At 44.1% G+C, this 26733-nt stretch overlaps 1 protein-coding gene across 1 annotated transcript in view; it reads left to right on the top strand.

Annotated features, from left to right (window-relative positions):
• LOC107113293 (protocadherin-11 X-linked-like) overlaps positions 1–26733 on the top strand; it is a 228723-nt gene that overhangs the window by 144937 nt on the left and 57053 nt on the right. The window contains exon 2 of the mRNA XM_015414604.1: positions 1732–2315. Within this exon, the coding sequence (XP_015270090.1) occupies positions 1776–2315 (540 nt within the window). The 5' untranslated portion in view covers positions 1732–1775. The remainder of the gene's footprint in view (positions 1–1731; positions 2316–26733) is intronic.

Here is a 26733-nt window from a genome sequence, read left to right as displayed (position 1 = left end):
TAGCCCATGATAGCTGATTGTGGTGGCAAAGCACTTTAAAGATTAAGTGCAGTCTAAATGGGCAATGCCAGCCTGTGGCACAGCGCGCTTGTGGCCGGCTCTCCAATGGTCTCACATCTACAGCAGCTGATAAAGGTATTTCCTTCTGAGATGCGGGCTAGCCAATTCCTTGTTTGACATAAAACCACTTGCTGTTTGTTCCGCCCTTTGGAACCCCCATCTATTACTTACTAATGCATTTCATCCACTCTTGCCTGAGTTCTGCCAGACGGGCGTCACTCTGATTAGCTTTCCCAGCCAGCCTGAGTTCTCATATGAGAAAACAGACAGAACTATCTGTCCTTTTACAGCCAGGAAGCAGTTTTGCTCCTGTTAAACTTGGATGAAAGATGAAAAGAGGGAGGTTCTTTTTGAGGAGCCTCCAGAAGTATAGAAGCATGCTGGCAAAAGAACAATAAGTGATAGATGAGTGGTCTGTGGAGTACCTTCTGGGGCCGGGCTGGGCCCTCTGGCCATGACTGTTCTTTTTGAGAAGCAGGTGTCTATTCCAAGAGTTGCATAGTTGAATACCTGGTGTGAGATGAGCAGGGACTATGTAACCCATCAGCCCTTCACAGATTATGCTATATAATCTGGATCATGGCATTCCACAAACTGAAAGCAACTGTACTGCAGAGATAGAGACTAAATAGCTTGAGATGGCATGTGTAAGAAGGCCCAGACAAAACTGAATAGGAAGACGGGGAAAATGTGTGTGTGTGTGGGGGGGGGGTATTGGGTAGGGTGGTTTAGTATTGAGTTGGGAAAAGTTTACTTTCCTCATCTCCCACAGGAAAGTGACATTACCACAGACAGAATGGCTACATTCAGCTCTTGGTGAGAATGAGCCATCAGTGATGCTCATGGTCATGGTATCCCTTTCTCTCCAGTGTGCAGTTTTAAAGCATCATGCCATTTGCCATGCCATCTAAACTGGCTGGCAACAAACTCTGGTTTGCTCTTTTGGCTACCAACCAGGATTAAACTGATGCTTGTAATTCTGGCTTGTAGCCAAGAGCACAGATTGTAGTCTTAAAGAAACGTGTGAGTCTGAGGACTTTGCAGCTTGTACGTCTCATGGGCAAGGTTGGTTTGTGATGTGTTATTGTAGGCAGTGATTAAACCAAACCTCAGTGCAGTCTTTTTGGTGAATTATTCAAGCATACAATTGTTCTTCCATCCCAGTACTCAAAAGCAACATGCATAGAGTTCTGAAGAAACCTACCTTAATCAGACACAGGCCCTCATAGGTTGGTCTGTCATGTCCCTGCCTATCATTCCCTGGAATCTGAGGGATTTGACTCAGTTCCATATTAGGTTGGAGCTGCTACAGTTGCTCGTAGATTGTATATGTTCAAAGAAAGATGTAAAACGATAGCATTGATTGGCGATTGAACTGGATTGTACAGGGAAGCCTTGCGATTCTGATCTTCCCAGTCCATGAAGCTTCATGTGTAGGAAGGTCATTTGTAAAAGCTTTGCATGACTGGTTTTTCCCCCCCATGTACCAATGTTGATAACAAAAATGTAGAATGTTCTTGACCTGGTTTTCAAGCCATTGTCCAAGTATTTGCTCATGTTTAGCCTTTCTCCCCCTCTACCCCTTTTTTAAAAAATCCATCTTCTGGTTGTTAACATTTTTGCAATGGAACCCTTTTTAATGAGCTGATGTGTCTCCTTTTTATTTTCCAGTTCTCCTTGGCATTTTGCTAGACAACTCCTTAGCCATTCTGGAGATGGACTTGCTTTCCGGGACTTACCTCTTGGCAGTCTTGTTAGCCTGCATCGTGTTTCAGTCTGGTGCACAGGAGAAGAATTACACAGTACGGGAAGAGCTGCCAGAAAATGTCCTAATTGGCAATTTGCTTAAGGACCTCAACCTGACCCTGGACCCCGATGTGCCCCTCTCATCGCCTCTTCAGTTCAAGCTTGTGTACAAGACTGGGGACGTTCCGCTGGTCCGCGTGGAGGAGAATACAGGAGAAATATTCACCACTGCCAACCGCATTGATCGGGAAAAGCTTTGCTCTGGCATTTTTAGTGAGAATCGTTGTTTTTATGAGGTAGAAGTTGCCGTACTGCCTGATGAAGTCTTCAGGCTAGTCAAGATCAGGTTCCTGATTGAGGATATAAATGACAACGCTCCTCTTTTCCCATCCACGGTCATTAATATCTCCATCCCTGAGAACACAGCCATCAATTCCCGTTACTCTGTCCCATCGGCAATCGATCCTGACATTGGAGTGAATGGCATTCAGCACTATGAACTCCTTAAGGTGAATGGTACTCTCTTTTCAAAGGTTATGCTGTAGTTTTTTTCTTTCTCTCTCTCCTTAAATTTTTTGAAGAGTGTAATTTGTAGCAATGCATAGTTTAGAAAACAGCATGAGGCATGAGGAAGTTAAAATGGTGAGTGAAAATAAAAGATGGGGGAGGTTAAGGAATATAGTAGATAGGTGGGACGGAGGAGGTGGTGTGGCAGCCCATAAAGTGAGAAACATTTCTCATGTGTCTTACAATATTAAGTCTACTACATGTTCTGTTTTGCTGCAATTTTTTTTAGCAGTTCTCTGTCTGAGACAATTAAAATGATAGACCCATTCCAGGTTGTTTTCTGTTGTCCCAGAAGGTCAGACTAGAACCAACGGGTTGAAATTAAATCAGAAGAGTTTTCAGCTAAACATTAGGAAGACCTTCCTGACAGAGCGGTTCCTCAGTGAGACAGGTTTGCTCTGGAGGTGGTGGGCTCTCCTTCTTTGGAGGTTTTCAGAGGCTACATGGACATCTGACAGCAATGCTGATTCTGTGAACTTAGACAGATCATGAGAAGGGAGGGCAGGAAGGGTTGTATCAGTGCTTAGTTCTTGTAGCCCTTTCTTACACACTCAGGGAAATGCCGATCACCACTCTGGGGTCAGGAAGCAATTGTTCCCTAGGCCAGTTTGGCCAGGAATCCTGGAAGGGGTCCCCCCCCTCTTCTGGGCATACAGAAGGAGTCACTGGGGGTGGGGGGAATATTTGTGGATTTCCTGTATTGTGCAGGGGGTTGGACTAGGTGACCCTGGATGTCCCTTCCAACTCTGTGATTCTATGATTCTATTATTATGGTCTGCACCAAAGGAGGGAGGGAGGGAGGGAGAGGGGGGAGAGAGAGAGAGCGCATGCACACATTCTTGAGAGCCAAATCATATGTATGTTTGACCAGTTCCTTCTTTTTCTGCATGTGAGATGTATAAGGTACGAGAGGGAAAGACCTCCCCCTCCAGCCTTCAGCCTGCTACTTGAATCCCAATTAAGCTGGATTTCAAGATGCAGTGATATTTTGTGTGTGTGTATGATCGTATAATTTTAAAATGTAGTCAGCTCAACCAACATGGGGGATGTTTCATTTCAGCGCTAGTTAGTCTAGACTTGCCAAGCCGTTAGACCTGTAAGAGCTGTACGCTTAGACAGTTTTCAAACCACGCAGCAATTTTGTATTTGTCTGTCAAGGAGAAGCCGAATGTAGGAATCTACTTAGTGAATGTGACCAGCAGCCCTGGCAGTGAGGCATATGAAAGTGAACACGGGAGCCCCGTGGAATAGAGATACGCACTGAAGCAAATTAACATTCTCGGAGAAGCAGAGAGGAAGCCCTCTGTCTGACTGGCTCGATCAGTCTGCTTTGGTAATGCTTGGGTAGGTTAATAGTAAAGGGAAATGAAAAGTTATTCACAAAAAAAGAGAGAGGCAACTGTAATGATGGCCGTTCTCTAGAAACGGCAGAGCATTTGACATTACAAATAAGAAAGTCCGCCAGCGTTTGGACGAGTGGGGACAGTCAATTTCTTTTTTCTTGATGAAAAGTCTTGAGATGCAACAAATGGATGCATGGGGAGGAGAAGAATATGCTGTGCTCACAGAGAGGAAAACTGGAGGTTACCACAGGAAACCAGTTAAGAAGGGCAAGAAGTGCTTCTGTTTCTTTGCTGTTTATGCCCAGAACTCTTATGTCCAGACTGCTACCATTCATGCAGTGTATCCCCTGATGGAATTTACTGCCTCATGTTTTTTGGTTTTTCTTAATATTATCATTATTTAGTTAAAACTTTTCCATCCTAATTCATGGTCTTTGACATGGTTACTGTTAAAACATTGAAACAACACATTAAAACATTTCAGACTTTAAACAGCATTTAAAATAAAACTCTATGTATGTATGTATATATGTATGTATTTATAGCATTTATGAGCGGTCCCGACTTAGCCACAGTAATCCACGCAACGGTCACCTTTATGTGGGCCTACCCTGAGACTGATCTGGAAACTTCAACTAATCCATGGCATGAGTCCTGGCAGGAACATCACAGACAGCACACATACAACCAATGTTCCCTCTAGGCTGAGTTAGTGTGAGCTGGCTCACAGTTTTTTAGCCTCTGGCTCACACATTTTTGTCTTAGCGCAGGAAGGATGGCTCCAGATCAAACTAGTTTATGCAGTAGCCAAATCGCTCGCTCACAACTTTAATGCCAGTAGCTCACGAAGTAGCATTTTTGCTCACAAGACTCCACAGTTTAGAGGGAGCATTGCATACAACCTATGCTGTCTCAGCTACACTGGCTCCCAGTGGAGTGCCAGGTCAGGTTCAAGGTCTTGGTATTGACCTTTAAGGCCTTGAGCAGTCTGGGACCCATGTATCTTTGGGACCACATTAGGGGTGTACAAAAACAAAATTCGGCCCATTCGGATTCCACGGAATCTGGCAGAATCAATTTCGGCTGGCAGTAAGACTCCCGCATGTCAGTTTCGTCAGTAGGAGCAGATTGGAGAGTCTTTCTGCCAGCCGAATGTCAATTTCAGCCCCATTATATCCTATGGGCCATTGAAGTCGATGGCAAAAACATAGGGTATATTCTGGGGGCTGGAGGGGAGGGGGCTTGAGGGAAAGACTCCAAACTCGCAGGGTAGCTGCCAGTGCCTCTCCCCAAGATACCAACCAAGTTTCAAGAGCATTAGACCAGGGGGTCCAATTCTACATGCTTTCAAACAGGTTGCCCCTATCCCCTCCATTGTCCTCTATGGTGGGAAAAATTACTTTTTCCCCACCATAGAGAACAATGAAGGGGATGGGGGCAACCTGTTTCGGGGCCCATAGAATTGGACCCCCGGTCCAATGTTCTTCAAACGTACTTGGTATCTTGGGGAGAGGCTCCAGCAGATACCCTGTGAGTTTGGAGCCTCTCCCTCAAACCCCCTCCCCTCCAGAATATACCCTATGTTTTTGCCATTGACTTCAATGGCCCATATGATATAATGGGGCTGAATTGCTGTCGAAATTAGGCGGTAATTCGGCAGCAAGCCGATTCAGATCAGAGAATCTGAATCAGCCTGCAGCAGCCCAAAAGGGGTCCGAATGGGCCATTTTCGTGGGTGCATTCAGTTCGGACAAACCGAATGCACATCCCTAGATGACATCCTCTGCTATGTCCCCCGAAGAGCTTTACGCTATGCTGAGAACAAGACATCTGGCTGTCCTTGACCAGAGCCAGGGCTTTCTCAGCCCTGGTTTCCACCCGGTGGAACTCTCTGCCAAATAACATCCGTGCCCTGCGGGACCTGATGCAATTCCACAGGGCCTGCAAGGCAGAGATGATTTGCCAGGTTTTTGGTTGAGGATAGTGACTGGCACCATCTTGACTGACATCCCCCCCCTTTCATGCTTTCTTCCTACTTCTCCTGCAAGGTGATGACACAGTTTGAAATCTGATGTACTGACGCATTTGAAAAATGGTTTTAAGTAGTGTTTTATGATGATATGTATTTCTATTGTTGTTTATCGCTCATTGGCCTGAACACTCAGGGATTGGGCAATTCATAAATCCAAATTATAAAAATAAATGAATAAAATCCACAAAATCCACAAGTAACAAAATTTTAAATTACAATTTAAGGTTGCTGGTGAATTAAGCAAATTAATCTTCAGCTGCTTCCTGAAGTGAGGGGCCCAGGTGCGCCTCCCTGAGAGACTGTTTCATAATTGGGGGCTGGCACTGAAAAGTCCCTCTTCTGTGTACCTACCAAATGAGTGTCTTTGATTAATGGGGCAGTGTGGAGGTTCTCTCCCTGTGATCTAGGCAGGAGCATATGGGAGAAGACGAGTCCTTCAGATGCCCCTGTCCCAAGTTATGTAGACTTTAAACTCCTTGGGCTTAGAAGCAGATTGGTAGCCAATGTACTTTCAGTAGTATTGGGGTCACATGCTCCTGATGGCTGGTCCCAACCAGCAGTCTAGCCACAGCATTCTGCACTCGCTATAGCTTCCGAACACTCTTCGAGGATAGCTCCAAGTAGCATGTGTATGTGTGTATTCAGCATTTAGAACAATTAAATAAAACATAACATAAACACATAAAAATGTAATTCCATAAGAAACATAAAGAGGGAGGAAGGCTAATAAGAGTGGATGCCAAACAAACAAACAAACTAACTAACAAACAAACAAACAAACAGAAAACCCGTCTTCAACTGCTGGTGGAAGACACCATCAAGGGAGACAGACAGACAAACCTCCCTTGGGGAAGGAATTCCAGAGATTCAGCAAAGCAGCCGAGAAGGCCCTTTCTTGGGTTGCCACCCATCTAGTCTCAGATGGCAGGGGCACACAAAGCAGGTCTTTTGAAAATGACTGGAATGGTAGGTTCACACGTGAGTATGTGGTCCTTCAGGTTGGCTGGCACTAAGCCATATAGTCAATTTACTGATAGCTGGGCCCCGGTCACGCGGGCCGGAAAATGCAGGGGGGAAGCGTGGCTGTTTGCCCCGGAGCAAAGTAACATGTCCCACCGAGGTCTTGTCGTTAGGCTGTTAGGTGCCGATCACACGGCTATCCTGCAGCACAGCAAAGAAGTGGTACGGCGTGATCACACAGCAATCGCTAGACGCCACTTCCATGGCAAACGGGATTTTTTTTCACACCAAAGTTTGCGCATGCACATGATAGTTTGTGTGCATCCTGTGGAGACTTACAAAAAAACCCATCCGGTGTGCGACGGGACATGGATGGGCGCCGGATGCCACAGGATTCAAGCGGAAACGCGATCAGACGCCCATCCTTGCTCCGCGGTTTCCGGAAACTAGTACATCGTATGTGGTAGTTTTTTACTCTGCATCTTTAGCAAGAAGCCACGGGTTAGCCATGGGTGTACTATGCTTCCCAGATGTTGCAGTGTGATCACACACCGGAAATCCACCTATCATCCGTGTCTTTAGCGCGGCAACTTCTCCGTGTGAATGGGACCCTGTTTACTTTGATAAGTTTAAAAGGGGACTCAATTTATCCATGTTGGATATGTCTGTCAGATGGTGTGACGTCTAAATCGGTAGACTTTTGAATATTAGTGCTAGGTGGCAGGAGTGAAGGGAGTCATTGGCTTCCGCAGTCTCCTTGTAGGCCTTCAGGGGGAGGCATCTACTTGGCTACGGTAGGGTGCTAAAGTGCATACAATATTTGTCTGATCCAGCAGGTCACTTTGTATGGGTTCATGACCCTCTTATTGTAAGTGGAACTGGTTGGCCACTGTTTGAGACAGGATGCTGGACAAGATGGATCACTGGTCTGATCTTCTTATGTTATTCTAAGTGTAAGGAATGCAGGGTGGGCTGTGTGCTGTTAATATTTAGTGAGGCTAGCATTGCATCATGCACAACCTTTGGATCTTCTGCTCTGGGACGGAACTGGGGGGTGTCCTTTGTGTTCCTGACTGAATGCTACAGAAGAGCTACAAGTCTCATCAGCCAGGTGTGGATGAAAAAGTCCCTTTTCTCTGTTCTGGGCAGAGCCAGGCAAGTTCCTGTTTCCAGCAAGGCAACTGCCTCTCCTTCTTCAAACTTCCTTGCACATTAAACAATGTGAGTAGAACAGCCAGCCATTGGAGAAGTTTAGCCTGAACAGGCACCTAGAGATAGACAAATGAGGAAAATTTGGAAAGGAAATAAGGAATGTGGAAATTAAAACAACAGTGTAGTTTCTACCTGACTCGTCTCAAAGGTCTCCAAAGTTGACAAATGAAAGCGGACAAATGCCCCTTCTTGCTATTCCTCATTTTAGTGGCTTTGTCAGGAAGGAGGTGGGGGTTTTCTCTGGTTAATTAGAAAGTGGGGGACTGCATGCAAATGTGAACCCCAAAAAGATCAAGAGAAACAAACTGGTTTCCCAGGGAGTCATGTGAAAACCTAGGGGTGGGTGCAGATGCAGTTGGAGCACTGAAATGGCCTTCCAGGAGGGGTACACCAGGAGTCCAACTAGGGGGAAACCTAGCCTTCTCCCTGGGGGTGTACTCAGCAGCCATCTGGGTGTCAAACACATCAGGCTTCCGTGACCTGTGCCAGCTATAAAATGAAATTTTGGTCAGCTAAGATCCTCACAAAATTGGCCTTTCTTACAGCCAGTGCATTGTAGTTGTTAGAGTATCAGACAACAATATGGGAGCACCAGGTTCAAATCCCCATTCTCAGGGCTATTTTTGGGCAGGAACGCACAGGAACGGAGTTCCGGCTGGCTCCCAAGTTGGCCACGCCCAGCAGGAACTCATTAGCATAATAGGCCACACCCAACAGCAGAAACTCATTAGGACTGGCTACATTAGGGGTGTGTGGCCTACCATGCAAAGGAGTTCCTGCTACAAAAAAGGCCCTGGGTTTTGACCACAAACAAGGTAAACAGAATAACAAGCAAAAGGTGGGTATGGCTGGATAACCACACTTCTGGTAACATGGAGGTGCGTCCTAGTATGCTAATGAGCTGTGCTGTCAGGGGTGTGGCCCAATATGCTAATGAGTTCCTGTTGTTGGGTGTGGCCAATTATGCTAATGAGTTCCTGCTGGGCTTTTTCTACAAAAAGAGCCCTGCTGGGCCATTCTGCCATGGAAGCTTGCCCATTGACCTTAGACCAGTCACTGTTTGCCTAATTTACCTCATGGGGTGATCGTCATCAGGATACAGTGGAGGAGAAGAGAGTGATGATGTCTGCTGCTTTAAGTATCCATTGTGGGGAAAGTGGGATATAAATATTTCTATAAAGGACAGTGAGGTTCTTATTCATTATAAGGGGAACAGGGAAAGGAAGTGAGGGAATCCTGTAATGAATGCATTTCTACATCTATAGGTACAGAAATCAGAGGATACTTCAAACAAACTTTTCTGTCTCTTTTGATGAAGAGAGCAGTTTCCCTCTTTTTTTGCATGTACAGACCTGCCTCCATTGAAGTGAATGGGCAGCCTGCACATGACAGATCCGGACATGACCACAGACAGTTTTGACTTCAGGTGATTTTTTTTTTTTTTTTGGTCATCTTTTATAGGGGACGATCCTTCCGAACCACTGTGATCTGACAACTTTGTTCTTATACCGAATTGCAAAACAAGCTCATTTCCAGACTTCGTCTCAAAAAATATTTCTTCCCCTCAGATTGCTAGCTTGGGTACTAGCTAGTCGGAACAGACTGAGGTGATTAGATAGAATTTTTTAAAAAAAAAATAGATGACTGTATAAAGATGTAAGACTAGTACTTTATAAAGTATCTAATGCCAGTCATGATGAAAGAGCATACCCATTGCCCTGTGGACAATCAGAGTATAGGTCTTTTAATAAAGAAAAGATACTAATGGGGAGAACTTTATAAAGCATTGTTGTAAAGAAATCCCTTGGAAGAGCACTGTTGGCGGAGTGAACTTTATTTCATCGGGAGGTCACTGTGATGGTTCAGATATTCTTTGAGAGAACAGTTAATACAGGAGGATTGCAAATGAATAGCATGGATTTTATCCCCCCTCCCCCCCGGAGTTTTATGGTAAATAGGTCATTTAGAAACTGGTTTATTTAAAAGGATGCATGCTTTGGCATCAGTGGGTAAAAAGCAGCAGAGTTGTTTACTCCCCACCCCCACCTAAGGCAGATTGAGCTGGGACCAGCTAAAGAAGAACAAGAGGTGCTTTTGCAACAGTCGCAGGGGGAAATGCTACTTGGGAAAAAGAGGAACCATTTAATAAATGAGGAGGAGATGACATTAATGAGGATTCTGAAATAGCTGAGCTGCTAGATTGCTTTTTTACAAAAAAAAAAGTTCTGACCTTTTATCAAGCAAAATAAAATATACGGCTTGGATATTTTAGAAGTAATGAAGACTTTGCCAACCAGTGCAGGAGGGAGGTGGGCCAGGAATGTATAGAAATCAGTCATTTTCAGTTGCTTTGGGCTGGAGTATCGGCTTTGCTGAGGTGGCTAGCTAGCTGTTAATTTGAAAAACGGCACGGAGATGTGGTTTGAATGCTTAAGGATTCCCCCTCCCCCTATATAAAACCTGTATACTGCTTAGCTATCTGGCTCTGTCTGGCTTGAACTATTATATGCAATATTGGATATTCTTTCAGCTCTCTGTTAAAATGGGCTGGAAGATCTGTGGTTGATATGCATGAACTTCTGGGCATGTGTGTTAGGGTTCATTGTGACAGTAGATCCCATTTCTGGAGGCTGGTTTGGGTGCTGCTCATCTGACTGAACGATTGGCTCTTTGGCTGAGAGCTGCTGTAGCAATAGTGCCTGGGATGCTGAACTATAAATTTGGAAGTCCCCAGGTCAAATAATCTCCCTGCCCCGAGAGTGTGTATTTAAGATATGTGTGTACATATACACACAGATACGTATAGTGCCTGGCTGTGTTAGAATGCAGGTTGCTTCTTGGCATAAAATCCAGATTCATATAACCATTCAAAACAAAGACGAGGTCATTCTTTAAACCAGTTCCCACAACAGGTGTGAAAAGCAGACAATAAGAAAGACAAAAAACACCAGCAATGGGGAGCAGACTCTCAAAAGATGGGTTATCCTCTAATTAGAAGCCTGTTGAAATAAGGAGACTTTAGCTTGGTGTCGAAAGATTACTAGCATGCAATTGGGTGAAGTGGGGAGGGAAGTGTATTTTAAAGACAGGGTGCTACCACAAAAAAGGATGTGTTTTTCCTGGCTGCCTGCCTCACTTCTGAAGGTGGGGAGGGGTACAAATAAGGGCTTGCAAGAAAGAAATGTCCAGGCAATAACTTAGGTGGTCTTCTGGACAAAAAGCTTACAAGATACTCTGTGTAAAACTTTTCAGATACAGGTAGAAATGTGAAGTAATAGTATCAGCAGCAGTAGTAGTATCGCCACCAACACAAATCCAGTCTGTACTCATCTGTCCTTAAGAGATCCCAACACAATTGGCTTTAGGAGCAGAATAGATTCCCCAAAGGGGGGGGGGAACCCTACCACCACCATTCTCTTCCCCCAAAACCTCAAACACGATCCAAAATCCACTGAAGCAGAGTGTTTTTGATCACTGCTTGTATCAGCACTATCAAAGCACCTTGCGAGTGCATAGCCAGCACATCTAGAACTGTGTGCCTACCGCAGCAAGCTTGGTTGCCTTGCCAATGCTTAACAGACGATGAACTTTTCAACTCATTAGCATCGCTGGAGCATTTTACAGCCAGTTTCTGTTTTCAGACCTTCTTATATCAAAACGTCACCTTTAAAAAAAATAAACTTAACAGCATTTGCTGCTGAATGCTTAAGGCTAGCATCTTGAGATGGCAAATGGTTTAGGATGGGGCATGGCAATTTTGCAAGCCAATTAGATACCCTCATGCTTGACCAGCTTGTCTGGGCATAAGGGTTTAACTTCCACCTACTCTTCCCTTCCTGCCCAGCTCTTGGCTGCCAAAAACTGGGGCAGGACATTGGGTAGCCATTAGCAGCCTTTGGGGGATTTTGTTAGCAGAGTGTGAGTAGGCACCATTACCTGCCTCCCTCATTCATGCACCACTTGCACTTGCTCCTACCTGAGTCTTGGATTATAAGGCTGTGATTGCAGGGAACATCAAGACATTTGTCAACCTGTGCCTTCTGGGAAGCAAACTTCATTTGAGATGATGGAGAGATGGAATGAACAATTAGAGAATCAGGACACACACACACACACACACAGTTAGGAAATAGTTCCAAAATAAACAAATCCAAATGTCATTTCAGCTAAATGGTCCCTGAATTCATGTTAGCTCATGTGAACTGGGAAACCCACTGGGTCAGAACCTCTCTGCCCTCTTGGCTGTCTTTGGAGTGGGCAGGTGCAACTTGAAAATGAGGCATACATTTATTTATATTCTGCACTCCTTGGCCTGGCTCCCACAGCTGCTACCAATCAGAGATTAAAACCAACAATCCCAATTAAATCCGAATCAATAATTAAAGAGCCACAAGTCCAGCAATAAAACATGGAAGCCCTGTATAAAATCAATTACTTTGGGTGACTTAAAAAGCCATCAGCAAGCTCAATGCCAAAACAAAGCAGAGCCCTACTGTAACAAAATCCCAGGAAAAACAAAAGTGTTTTTACCTGGCACCTAAAGCTCAACAGGTTTGGAGCCAGACAAATCAAAGCAGGGTCAGTGGTCAGTGTGGGGTTACGAGAGAGCATTTGATGTTCACCTCCCTTTCTTCCATAACAGGGGAAGACAGAAAAGAGCCCCATTGGCGGATCTTAACAGATAGCCATACTTACATAGATGTAGATGGACTGTCAATATCCTGGCTCCACAGGCTATTAAAGGGCCTATAGGTAATGACTTTTGAATGTTGCCTACAAAGGAATCAGTGGTCTGCATAGATTTTATTTTCTGGAGTGGACAAATGTGTGCTGCATGGCTTAGGCCAGCAAAGCAGCCCCATGTTCTGGGACCAGATGGAACACTTGAAGAATCTTCAAAGGTAGCCCAGGATGGAATGTGTTGCGGTAACCTAACCAGGATGTGATAATGTGGATGAATTACTGTGGCTCCTATGGGCAGTATGACATACTAGAAACATTAAAATGAGATTGTATCGGGGGGGGGGTACCTATCCACCAGAAAGAGAGGTGTAGCTATCCATTTCATTCGTTTGTGAAATCTGTAAAACAGAAGGGCAGGAATGAACTTGCTACTTATAGCTCACTTCCCGCCCTTCTGCCATGATTGATCAGAATTTTGAGGGTTTCATAATCACAATGTAATGATGGACACTGGCTGAGATGGATTTAAAACAAAAACAAAAAACAGGCCTTATTCACACAAAAAACCAACCCCAGCCATTAGCGCTATGTAAAATCTACTTGACAGTGTATTTCTGGAGATAACTTGATGAAGACCATCACTTTCATTCTCCATGTGAATGTTTAGAGTTCCCTGTCTTGGGACTGTTGTGAAGAGAATGAGGAACTAGATGGACTTAAGCCTGATCTGGCAAGGTAGTTAATTAGTTTGTTCTTAACTGAGGAAAGGTATCCGTGATGCATGGACACCAGATAGTTTTGTTTTCTTCATAAAATGCAGGGTGATTTCCCCATATCGAAATATCAGACTTCTTCACGGTCCTCTTTTCAAAACTTCTCTTCACTAGCAAACACTTCTGTGAACAATCCCTTATCTTTTTGCATACGTTTCTTCCTCTTCTTTGCCTCCCCAATTTTCATCCTCCTTTCCTGAATGCTTCCTTCCTGCGTAGCCTTTAGGACAGCCAGCTTTGGGTTGGGGAACTCCTGGAGATTTGGGGGTTGGAGCCTGAGGAGGGCGGGGTTTGGGGAGGGGAGGGACTTCAGCGGGTTACAAGGCCATAGAGTCCACCTTCCAAAGCAGCCGTTTTCTCCAGGTGAATTGATCTCTGTTGCCTGGAGATCCGTTGTAATCCCAGGAGATCTCACCACCTGCAGGTTGGAAGCCCTAGTAGCCATTCGTTCCTCCAGTCAAAGTCAGTAGCCATTGCATGCAAAGCAAGCCCTGAAAAAGTGCAGATCCCGGGATCCGCATTTCCCCCCCTTATTCTAAAATAAGCCGTAGGCCCCTATACTTCAAAATACACCAAAACCCCACAGTGACATCTCTGTAGCCCTACGATGTTGCTGGATGGGTTTCTAGTAGGTGGCGTGTCAGCAGCCTCCCTGGCTCCTCGCCTCTCCCGTGATTAGCGGAAACAGTAAGTGGTGCAAATTAAGTAAGTACATTTGCTTGACGTGCACAATTAATGTAGGTTGCAGCGTTCAGCCTTCTCATGGAATGGAATGTGGGTTGCCTTCATTCAGAATGTCTGTTCTTTTTTGAGAGAGAGGAAAAATAAACACAGGATAAACAGGGCCCTCCCTTTAACTTCCGAGCAGAATATTTTGGGCCAGACAGCTAAACACAACCAGTTGTTGTTGTTGCGCCGCTCTAATTCAATCAGCAATATGATTCCCCACAGGAATATGTGGTAGACTCAATATATTCATGGACAGGCGTGTCATGCTGTGATATCAATTCCCCACAATGATTATAACAGCATTTTCTCTTAATTTGAAGGATCTGTGCATCAAATTTATAGCTCCACTTGCAACTTTGTGCAGTTTTCCATCTCCAGGATTTTTTTTCCAGTGATGCTTTGAGCTATTTTCTAAGTACAATGCTGGCCCAGAAAGCTGGAAATGAAAGTGGCACTTTGCTTCTAAATGGATTAATTTGATTGCCTATTATACATGATATATATATTATACATATTGTTGATGGTGGAACGTTTCTTGGCAGCAAGGCATCTTCTGCTCCCAACCCCACAGGAAAAAAAAAAATCCCTTAAGCAGCGAAACTGCCAAGGAATTCCTTTTAGTTTTCATATTATTTGCAAAAAAAAAAAAAAAGACCATTGATTTTTTAAAAGTGTGTGTGTGGGTCATTCCTTTGGATGTGTGCCTATGCCATCTGGGTAGACCTTTATGCCATAAACTCTAGGGTTGTGATCTGATACCTGGTTTTATTTCTGGTGCAAGGTTTGTACACCAGCTGGCATGGACAGATAGTTTTACGTTTGATTCCATCTGATTTGGTTTTTTTGGGGGGGGGGCGCCCGATGGACGATCCTTGACAACCCTATTTATTTATTTATTTATATTTGACTTTCTACCCCGGAGGCTCAGGGCGGCTTACAGGGTACTAAGTGCCAGGTTAAAACAATACAATATGATTTAAAACAATAAATTACAATAAAATAAACAATTTACAATACATTAGAAGCAAGTTTCAAGCAAGAGAAGATAGATCTTATCTCAACATAGCTACCCTTGATCTTATCCTAGAGCCATGTTTGGTACTACGTTCCACCCTTAGGGGCCAGGCAATCCAATGTTAGTTCGATGTTAATTCACTAGGGCTGAGTAGTGGCGGCGGCTCCTATCCAAAGGCCTGGCGGAAGAGCTCCGTCTTGCAGGCCCTGCGGAACTGAGAGAGGTCCCTCAGGGCCCGGATCTCTTCCGGGAGCTCCTTCCACCAGGTAGGAGCCGCCACCGAAAATGCCCCAGCCCTAGTCACAGCAAGTTTGGCTTCTCTCGGGCCTGGAATCTCCAGGAGATGTTAACCTCCGGACCGAAGTGCCCTTGGGGGAACATATGGAGAAAGGCGGTCCCTCAGGTAGGCCCTTATATACAATGACTGTCAAAGCCGGAGACCAGCTTCTTTCCCATCTTGAGAAGTCCCTTAGCTGTAAAGGTGAAAGGACTGAAACCAGTTGTCAGTTTCCCCGTTGCTCTTTGCAAGGGAGCTCAACAGCATGCTGTTAGTGTGGAACTTTTCCAGGGGCACCATCTGGATATGTCATTCGAATTTTTGCTTGGGCAAAATGGAAGAGAACACAAAAATGACACTGGTATGGCATGATGGAAATTTCTGTTGTAGTGCTGGGACACATTCTATCATAAGGCAAAAGTTACCAAGAAATGAAGATTTCACACTATTGCCTTGGTTTTCCTTTCCTTTCCATTGCCTTACTGACCCAAAATGGTGGTTCAAAGGTAGCATATCTGCATGCAGAAGGTTCCAGGTTCAATCCCTAGTGTTTCCTTTTCCAAATAAAAATCATAGGTGGTATGAAAGACACCCTAGAACCACAGCATGACAGGGTAGATGACACTGACCTGGATAGACCGGTGGTCTTGTAACAGATAACTTTCCTCTCCCAAAGTAAGCATTCCTTTTAAAACAGACACATCACATGGCTGTGTTGAGATGTCTGTTCCCTTTGATATCCAGGCTCTATAGGTTACAGCCCTCTGATGGAAGAGAAATCAGAAATGTATTTATTCCAGGTGTCAAGTGAAAACCTTGCATCCCCCCCAAGAGCACTCATCTTTAAAAATCTTTATTTAAAATCAGTCTAATCATTCTTGAAGTGAGTGAATATGATAAAACCACAGTGATACAAAATAGACTTGCATATGTAAATAAAATCAGAATGCAAAGACATACATATCATCCTATAGCCTATGTATTTTAAAATTAAAAGATAAAATACAGTTTCTGAGATCCTCTCCAAAGCACCGTCAAAAAGTTAGAGATTCAGGGGTGTTTTGGATGTGGCTGTCTTGTATAGGCAAACTCTCATGACTATATCAAAACTGTCCAATCTGTCATTTCTGATGCTATGAGGTGGGTGTTTCTCTGAATTTAGAAGAAATTTCCTGTAGAAAGATATGGATTAAGCCTGTGAACCATTAGATCAACTCATTCAGAGATTTTTCCAGGCATCTGTTCATAGTTCTCTCTTCCCCAAGGATGGGGCAGTGAGTACTTAGCTGAACACCAAAGCAGCTGGTCAGGCCTGTATTTGTTCAACCGATACCTCTAAACAGAGAAGGATCTGCAACAGTCTGACATGGTGTAAGGCAGCTTTCTGTGGCAAACCACCCATTGTCTCTTGAAGTTCACTGTGAGTGTCTCCTCATGTATTTGCCCAGGTGTGCTTGCTTCGAGTACTGGAACTTGGTTGCAAAAGAAGTACTCGAGGAGGGGACTTAGATATCCCTCACTCATATATCCCTTGAAAAAAGATTCAGGTGGGTAACTGTGTTGGCCTGAAACAGCAGAACAGAATGGCTGCCTGCCGCCCTCTTTTCCCTGTTAAGTGGGTCTCGAGGAGATTTCATTTCATTGTGTCTGATGAACTGTGCTTGCACAGAAAAGCTTATACTTAATAAAAAAAAAACTTTGTTGATCTTAGAGATGCCACTGGGCTTAAAATCGATTAAATAAATAAATAAATAAATAAATTCATTTTAAAATCAAACTGTCATCCCTTGCATTATAGGTACCCTCCCCCATTTGCTTATCATTTATTTTAAGCATTTCCATGCCACCTCTCTCCCAACCCAGAATTTGAGATTGCTCGTGCAATATGCATAAAAAATGAAATCACTTTGGCAATTAATAAATTTAGGAGCTGATACTCAGCAAATGATCCCAGTCAAAGCAGTAGTGATTCATTTAAGTGACCATTATCAAAGCAAAATGGGCTCAATTATCAGTATGTATATAAGGGCCATCAAGTCGTAACTGACTTACGGTGACCCCAGCAAGAGACTCTCATGGCAAGTGAGAAGCAGAGGTAGTTTGCCATTGCCTTCCTCTGTAGAGTCTTCCTTGGTGGTCTCTCACCCAAGTACCAAATCTGGCTAGCTTACGAGATTGGGCTGTACCATGCCGCCTCCCCTCCCCAACTATCAAGAGCAGCAAGGAAAGATGGAAACAACCTCATGGAGGTGAGTCTGCTGTAAAGACTGTTCTTCAGGGGGAGAAGCAGAATGCTTGGGTGTCTCCACCCACCTGTTCTTCCTTGGGCCTTGATTTAGCATACATAGTTTTTTCCTGAAGGCTAAAGGTGCTGATAATGAGAACTACTGTGACCACAGAGTGAGCATGATCACTCCTTTATCCAGCACACCTCCTTTTTGAGGTAGTGGGCAGTGGCTCAGTAGCTGTATGGACATGTGATACCCACGACTCATCGATGGTCAACTGTCACAAGCATCGGGGTCAGGGAGGGTTGAAGAATCACTATCAATGTGTCGGGTACTGGATCCATAAATGACAATCACGAGAGTGCTTTCAAATGCATATCATGAGATTTCTGGGGATGTAAATTCCACATCAAATTATAAGAGATAAATAGACCAAGTTCCGTACAACAGTGGATCACTAGTTGGGAAGAAATGTTGGCTGATAACTGCTAGAGGCCCACTGGCAATCAACAGTATGATTGCCAGTAATCTGACAACATGTTACCCCAGGAATGGTCAGGTCCCATCAACATAAAGATGACACTTTTGTCGTAACTTCTGAGATACATGAAGGAAGGCCACATTCATCTCATAGGGATAAAGGTAAAGGTAAAGTTTCCCTTGCTCGACAGCCAGTCGAATCCGACTCTAGGGTTGCGGTGCTCATCTCCGTTTCAAAGCCGAAGAGCCAGCGCTGTCCGAAGACGTTTCCGTGGTCATGTGGCCGGCATGACTAAACACCAAGGCGCACGGAACGCTGTTACCTTCCCACTGAAGTGGTACCTATTTATCTACTTGCAATTTCTTGCTTTCAAACTGCTAGGTTGGCAGAAGCTGGAACTAGAGATGGGAGCTCACTCCGTCATGCGGAACACCCGGGTCTCGAACTGCTGAACTACCAACCTTCCACAGCCTGCAGTTCAGCGTCTTAACCACTTGAGCCACCGCAGCTCCTCTCATAGGGATAGTAGAGGCTTTTTGTGGGGATGGAAGCAGGCACATGCTTTGTGCCTTGATTCAGTGAATGAAGCAAATAACCTCTTGTGTTCAGGCCATTTTGTTATGCATATATATTTAATTTCCAGTCTCCTCTTAAAGACCATGAGGCCAAATCTTTTGTTACCTGAACAAGACAAAGTCTAGTTTCTTGTGTTTCAGACAAGTGACTCTGCAACCACTAGCTGGGTGACAAAGGTTGCCACCTAGCTGGATTCCCCCCCTGTATTTCACTTCTTCTGGGCTACATTCATACTGTGTGAGGAATCTCTGATTTGTATTTTTTGTTGCTGCAAATTCCAAGGGGTACCTTCACATTGGCAGTGGTGCATGCACGTAGGAGTTTTCTGAGCCTTTTATTCCAACAGCTGCCTTTTTCCTGCCATGCCATCAGAGGGCTTTAAAAAATGGTAATTGCTACAGAACAGAACAGAGTTTACTTTTGAGTCCGTTTGCTTCCAGCCTTCCTATTACAGGAGGAGGCTTGATGGTCCACATCCATTAGAGAAGTAGAGCACAAGACTAGCTGGGGATTTAGGTCACACCAGCCATTTAGAGAAAGGGAACGGAGTGTAATCTTGGTGCAAGTAGAAAGGATTTTTGGTTCTTAGTTATCTTTAGAAAATGGCATCTGGGCCTTTTCATGAAATTGCCTTATAATGAGACAGACCACTGGTCTGTCATAGTACTTATTGTTGACTCTGATTGGTAGTTGATTGATCAGTTATTGTATGACATTGTGTGTAGAATTGCCAGGAGATCCTAAGATCCTTCTAAAGAGCCAGAAGTCCAGCTCTTTTGGTTTTATGCAACAGTAGGTGGTGAGCTAGACTTGTTTTTAAGGCAAGAGACATTTAAGAGGTGGTTTGCTATTACCTGCCTCTGCATCATGACCCTGGTATTCCTTGAAGGTCGCCCTTCTAAATACTAGCCAAGGCCGGCCCCACTTAGCTTCCAAGATCTGATGAGATTGGGCTAGCCTGGGCTAATCCAGGTCAGGGCCTGGTTGGCAGTATCTCTCCAGGATCTCAGGCTGAGGTCTTTCACATCGCTTATTGCTTGATTATTTTAATTGGACATGCTGGGGATTGGACATGTGACTTTCTGCATGCAAAGTAGATGTTCTTCTAACCCTGAGCTACAGCCCCTCCTCTTTTTGCTCACTATGTGCTGTGGCACTGGGGAAAGAAGGATCTGATCAGTTTAGCTGGCACCTGTTTTTCTGTTGCAAATAGGTCACAACTGGCAGGCACAGTACTGATTTAAGAGAAGTAGAGATGAAGAGCATCAGGTAAGCACCCCAAGGTAGCAGTTCACTGTAGAGAATTTCTCTACACTAGCTTCTAGAAGTGTACTGACTCATGGGTGGAAGCCATCCATACGTCACTGGAAGAATTATTGTTGCCCACACTTAGTGGCAGGTATACTGATGCTCCCTCTATACACCTGAAAAGTTGTATAGGAGGTGAAGAGTTAGGATCAGTCAGCACATTGGCCTGAGTCTTTGAGCTCCGATGCAGTTGCCCAAGTAAGGTGATCAACTAGTAAATATTTCACAGGATCTTACCTTGTCAGATGGGATAAAGGCGCTGAATATGAGAGCATTATTAACTGTATACCCTGCTGCAGTTCAGGGTTATGTTAATAAAATTGTGGCCCATACATAATGCAGCCTCTTGTGTCTTCATTCCAGAGCTGTGGGGAACAGCTGTTGTCAAAGGGACAGTGCCGCTGATGCTCTGTTGTGTTCCTTCCATGGAAGTCACACACGTAGCTGGTGAGCAGCAGCTCTATGTAGATACCAAGCTGGGATTATAGACTGCAGCTGAGTTTGTGGTTAAATCTAACTTTATAACACCTCAGTTATGAAAGAAATCACTGTTTATGAGCCGAGCTAGCAGCCCTGATTCAAATTGATTGGGCAATGGAAAATAACAACAGTGGAGAGAAGAGAAAAGGACATAGAAAATTAATTTTTATGACCTAGAGGATGTGATTTTTCTTCACCTTACACCATCACTGCTCAGAGCTATGTAATATCTGGAAAGGGGGAGGGAGAGGGGAGAAAACAGACAGCGGATGTTAGTGATTTCAGTTGAAAACACCACCCCTGTGGCAGCCGTAACAGCCTAATGGAATAACTCCACTCTGACTTGGAAATAAATTGAATTCCCTTTACAACAGGCCTAATGTTTTTTTTTTTTTACCCCTTTAAAACCTGCTGCCACTCCGACATGGAAGTGTGTTGCAGCCTCCAACCAGCAGAAAGGAGAGAGGTGAAGAATTGGTTGGCACAAAGGGGAATGTTGACCAGAGCTCACGCTGCCACTCTGGGAATTGGCACAAATGAACTCTTCCTCCCCCCCCCCACCGTGTGCTGTGAGCAGCAGAGACAGTGAGGACAATGAAGTGGTATGCTGGCCCTTTAAGTAGGTCACCGACAGCCCAGGGTGGTTGTTATCAACGTCCACCTTATGTGGAAAACAAAACCTGTCAACACTGAGCTCCCTCTGCTTGTAAACAGGCCTTTATTAATGCTGGCAGAACTTATTGAAAATTATGGAGTTTGACACAGATAAGATTAGGTAACTTCTGACTTCATTACTTCAGTGCTATCAAAGGCCTCCGGTAAATATGCAGTCACCTCTTAATACTCCAAATATTATGCACTGTGGGATTTCCGTTGAGAATAATTCCTTCTGAGCTTTCAATGAAGGAAGGGCCTGTCTTCATCTAATGCATTGGAATGCCCGGTGAACACACACACACACAGAGTTCATATTGTCCAGAGATGTAAATGAGGATGAAATACATTTTGAGTTGTGTTCTTTCTGAAAAACAGACATAGGATTTCTACATTGGCCGACTTTTTAAAAAAATTGTGACAACAATGCGAGGAGGAGCTTGTTTCCAGTTTGGATAGTACCATGTGAGGACTTCACATCACTTCACTTAAAATAATAATCCCTGCTGCATGGGGGAAAAAAAACGAAATAGCACTGAAGCACACCTCTCAGGATAAGTCCTGCAGGAAGTCCACACTTAACCTGCTAAACCATTCACTACGTATTATGGCTTACCAGTGCCAGAGACTGCCCCCATCCCTGGTTTTGCAGCTCCAGGTGAGCCACAAAAACAGGTGATTTATTGAGTCCCATGTGGGCTGTCCTGCCTAGTTAGGGGCTGTGTTTGCCTCCATTTCTCACAATTTACGCAGGCTTGCCCTCCAGGAGTGCTTAATGATATTCACCGGTGTCCATGTGAACGTGCTCTATGTTGCAGAGGCCAAACACATGCCTCATTATAGCCCTGAGTTTCCATTAACAGTCCTACTTCTTGGGCTCGTGGGTTCAAGTTTTGACATCTCCCTTGTACTGTTTAGACATGAATTTTTAAAGGGCCATTATTGGCTGTTCCCCAGCTTGTGAGCCGACTGGTGCTGCGAGCAATTGAACGAGCTCCAGCAAAGGAGCTGGGAGAGTTTCTTACTAGGTCTGAAAAATGACACCTGGAAGACAAATGGGAGCTGTCACAGGGAAGCCTCTAAGGAATGCCTTGTGAGCAGAGTGGCTTTACATAGCTAAATCTCAGTGTGCTGCATCAAAAGGTTCATGCCCTGAAGGTGCTTGCAGGGGTTCTTGCCTCTGTCAGGAGTCATAGCTGCTGTCGATCATAAATTCATTTTAAACGTCTTTCTCTTCTCGAGGGTCTGGGAGTTGCAGAGCAACTCAGGTCGGTCTAATCGTGGTGTGCCCTGGGCACTGGCCACCACCTATGGCTAATTGTGAGCAGTGAATGGCAGAATATAGGGTTGGTCAACCAACATATTTTCCTTTTTTTAAAAAAATGTTGGCACATTTGAGAATGTTAAAATGAAGCTCCACACCCCAAAAAGGCAACTTTCAGTGGCTTCATTTTATTGAAAATAAACACGGGATTCCAATCTTATATACCTTCCGTAAGCCTCATGTCAACACATTGTCAAAATGGTGATATGAAGCGACATGGAGTTTCTCCTCAAGGGCATGTGTGAGAATCCTTTCTGCGTCTCACTCCCTAAAAATTAAATAGGGCGATATTGCCTTAATTGAGAGCTTGCATGAGACTTTTGGTTTTCTTTGTATTTACTGTGCTGGTTCTTAAGACTGCTTTATTTTTAAACCTATAGGTGTTGAAAACTTCTGCTTTAAGATGTCATCTGTGACAATCGCTCAACATTCTGTCTTTCAAGCAGACTTATGTAAAGAAACTTTTACATGTATATTCATACAAGCCTGTTGGAGAGGCAGTTGTGTAACGTTAGGGCTTCCATGCTCTAGAACATTTCCCCACAGTGAACACATTGATCTTGCACATGCAGTATCTGTACAGTACAAGGAGACTATGATGGATGTGTTTAGCACAAATCCAGTATAGAATATTGTAATATTCTCTGTTGATTTGACCACTGCCTTTGATCAGAAGATTTTAAACTACCTGTTATCTTTTCCCAGTGATGCTATGATGCTGCTCTGTGAAAACATATATTCTAGATGGTTCAAGGTATGCCACTGCTTAGAGAACCCATGCCTATGGTGTCATTTTAAATTTAAGCAGTCTGGATGTAGGTAGCCAATTTTACACTTGCTCTGTGCTATTAGCAATGTTCCTCAACACCCTTGTTGAGTTGTTCTTTTTATTAAGTGTAATATCTGAACAATGAAACATAATGTTTGTCCATATGTCAATTTACCATGAAAAATGACTTTTTAAATAATTGCTCTTTGCTGTGTTTATCTCGTTCAAGTATGTGTTGATCATAATTAGTGCTAACACTGTAACACTATGATATAGTAATTGGAAGTCACCGTTCTACCTCCTCAAGATAGATCTATGAAAAAGAAAAAAAAATATATAGACATTTTAACTCTTAATGTTTTCTGTTAGGACACTTTTACACTATGAACATACATATGTTTCATCTCTCTTTAAATATAAAGTCTTCCACCAAGGAATCCTAGAAGTTATAATTTGAGGTTTTTCTCCTTGAGGTATATTTTGAGTGTTGTGGGATGGTTACTTTTTTTAGCCATCTTTAACCCAAAGAGCAGGCTCCACCTCAGCTTTTTAAATTGGTGTAGGGCAGGGGTGTCAAACTCATTTGTTACGAGGGCCGAATCTGATATAAATGCAACGTTTTTGGGCCAGGCCATGTGTGTCATAAAATGTAATGCCAGGTAGCGAAGATATTAACTTTATAAAAGACACCAACAAACACAGTTAAAGGGTTGAAAAAACAAACAAAAACCCTTCAAATACAAACATGCTTAAAACAGTAAAACTCTTGCCATATGTTGTTTATTTAACATTCTTTGATACCTGACACCTCCCAAACCTGCAGGGGTCTTTTTGTAAAAAAACAGCTGCAGGAGCTCATTAGCATAACTCATTAGCATATGCCAACCCCCCTGATACCACTGGAAGTGTGTCATAAGGCCACACACCCTGACATCACCGGAAGTTTGTCAGAAGGCCACACCCCCTGACATAAGCCTTCTGGAGGGGTCCCCATTTGGAAGAATCTGTTCGTTCTGGAACAGAATGAGGCTGGAAGCAGAGGGCGGCAGAAAGAAGGGGGCGGGGCTTCGCCATGTGACCGCCCCACCCCCGTGCCTCTCTCCCAGAGTGACGTACCGGCACGCTCCGGCCCGATCCGAGGCCTGACTACCTGAAATGGTAAGGTGGGGGATAGTGGGATTTGGCCATGGGATTCTTTTAAATAAAACATCAAGAAAAAACACAAAGATCACAGAATAAACTAAAACTAAAAATATAAAATGTTCTGAGCCTAGGAAAACATGAAATGGCTGAGCTTGCAAGCCCCCCTCCCCCCGGTCTACTCAGCGTGTCAGTGGCTCTCCAGTATAATATGCCCCTTTAACTGTGGGATCCCAGGTTAGAGTACTCACTCAGGCATACGTTCTCAGGTCCATTCAGCAGAGACAAGCTGGCTCAAAGCATCAACCCTTTATTTGCAAGGAGACAACTTCAGCTGGCATACAAACACTGGAAACTGAAACTACTTGAGCTCCACTCTATTGAAATACATTTCAGCTCAAAAAAAGTTGCAAAGAAAATGTGGAATGCATTTCCCATTAAGGTTTCCGGGCCCAGATAGGCTACTCTGGGACTGGAATGACAACCCCCAGAGAGGAATTCTATTCCCAGAAAGCAGCTGCTACTCCCAGGGACCGTCATTCCACTTTGGGGGCTGTCATTCCAGTCCCAGAGTAGTCTATCTGGGCCCAGAGACCTTAATATATGTTTTAATGTAACTTACCTGTTTTATGTAAGCCACACTGAGCCGGCTGTGGCTCGGAGGGTGGGGTAGAAATTTAATAAATAAATAAATGGGAAAAATCTATTCCACATTTTCTTTGTATCTTTTTTGTGCTTTCACCCAGAGGAGCTCCTGCCAGAGGAGAAACATTTGAAAACAAGGCCCAGCTGGCTGAGAAGTTCAGCAGCCCTGATCTCCCTTGGAAGGGTGAGGACAGGCAGGGGGAGGGGGCAGGGAGGGTGGAGAAGAGAGCCATGGGCCAGATTAAAGCTTCGGGCAGGCTGGTTCCGGCCCATGGTCTCTAGGTTTGACACTCCTGGTGTAAGGTGATCTCATATGTTGAAATTGAGCACAGCAGGCTGATTAGAACTTTCAGCAATGTGCAATAATGTGGGGAGGGTGTTCATGCTACAGTGCTTTCATGAAAAGAGGGATGTATGTCCCTCCTTTGGGAAATGTTAGAGAGTATGAGAGATCCAGTTCCTAAAACATAAAAAACCCCTGTTGAGTCAGACCAGTCGGTGGTCCATGTAGTGCAACATCCTGTCTCACACAGTGGCTAATTGGTTACTATTGAGGGCCAACAACAGGGCATAGAGGCCAAGGTCTTCCCCTGATGTTTCCTCCTGACCAGGGCATTTTTTTTAAAAAAAAGAGGTTCTGGAACTCTCATGAGTTTTCAATATGTATAAAGTTTTCAATATGTATACTGAAAACTCATGAAGTTCCAACCTTTAAAAATGTTTTGTCAAAAAGGTTCCAGAATTCTGTTCCAGCACATTTCCCCAGGAAAAGCAAAACAAAAAAACTCTGCTGCTGGCACAGATTTCCCTGGGAAGAGGAAGCAGCTAATTAAACCAGTTTAATACTCTACTGTATGTATGTCTGTAAAGGTATCCTGGAGAAACCAAGGAAAAAAGGCAAAGAATAATTTTGTAATCATCTTCATTTTCTGTAATGAGTACAAAGACGTACAGCATTTTAGGGCTGGCATCTCTCAGCTACCTTCACAAGCAAAGCAGCTACCACTAATAACTGTGGATGTGATGCATGTAATTAACATATTTATATGCACATAATCTGCATGACTGTAGTAAAATGTCAGACTTCAAGTGGTGAGTCAGCTGAGGTTAGAAACCATGCCATTTTGAAAAGGAAAGTCATAATGGGTCCAGGCATTCCTTTTAATCTGCCTCCTTGTTGCAGTGTTAGTTTGCTGCCAGCATCTGTCATTGTTTTCTGCCCTTCTCCCATCTCCATAGATTTAATCAATTGGTTTCTGTGCTTGGAACAGCCTCCACTGCTCTGTTCCTTCTCCTTGTTTGCCACTATGGCTGCAAAGCCCTCTGTATAGATTCAACCTCGGAACACTGAACTGAACTCTCGCTGTTTGGCGAAGGGTTAACGTGATGCATAGATGGTAGGGGAGGTGAAGCTGGATGAATGGGTGAGGTGCCATGGGGGTGAAAGTACCCATGAATACTTTAGAGAACCATCATCCCTTGTCAGCAGCTAGATTTAGAAACAAACAAACAAAACAACAACAACAATGAAACAGGGGCCATGTTGCACCACTGGCTTTGTCCGCTGACCCCCATATCAGCTAGGACCCAGGGAAAGGGCACTCTTAAGTTCCCCTTTCCCAGTCTTAATAGCACCAGAAAGGCTCCTTCTCTGTGTTAGGGCTAGGGATGGTCACAAACCAGCTCACAAAGTAAAATTCGTCCGGTTCGTAGTTCATGAAGCGATGTTCA

This window comes from Gekko japonicus, unplaced genomic scaffold (assembly GCF_001447785.1).
Source record: "Gekko japonicus isolate JY-2015 unplaced genomic scaffold, Gekko_japonicus_V1.1 scaffold780, whole genome shotgun sequence".
NCBI lineage: Eukaryota > Metazoa > Chordata > Lepidosauria > Squamata > Gekkonidae > Gekko > Gekko japonicus.
The sequence above is the reverse complement of the archived record's forward strand: the minus strand, read 5'-3'. Positions and strand labels throughout refer to the sequence as shown.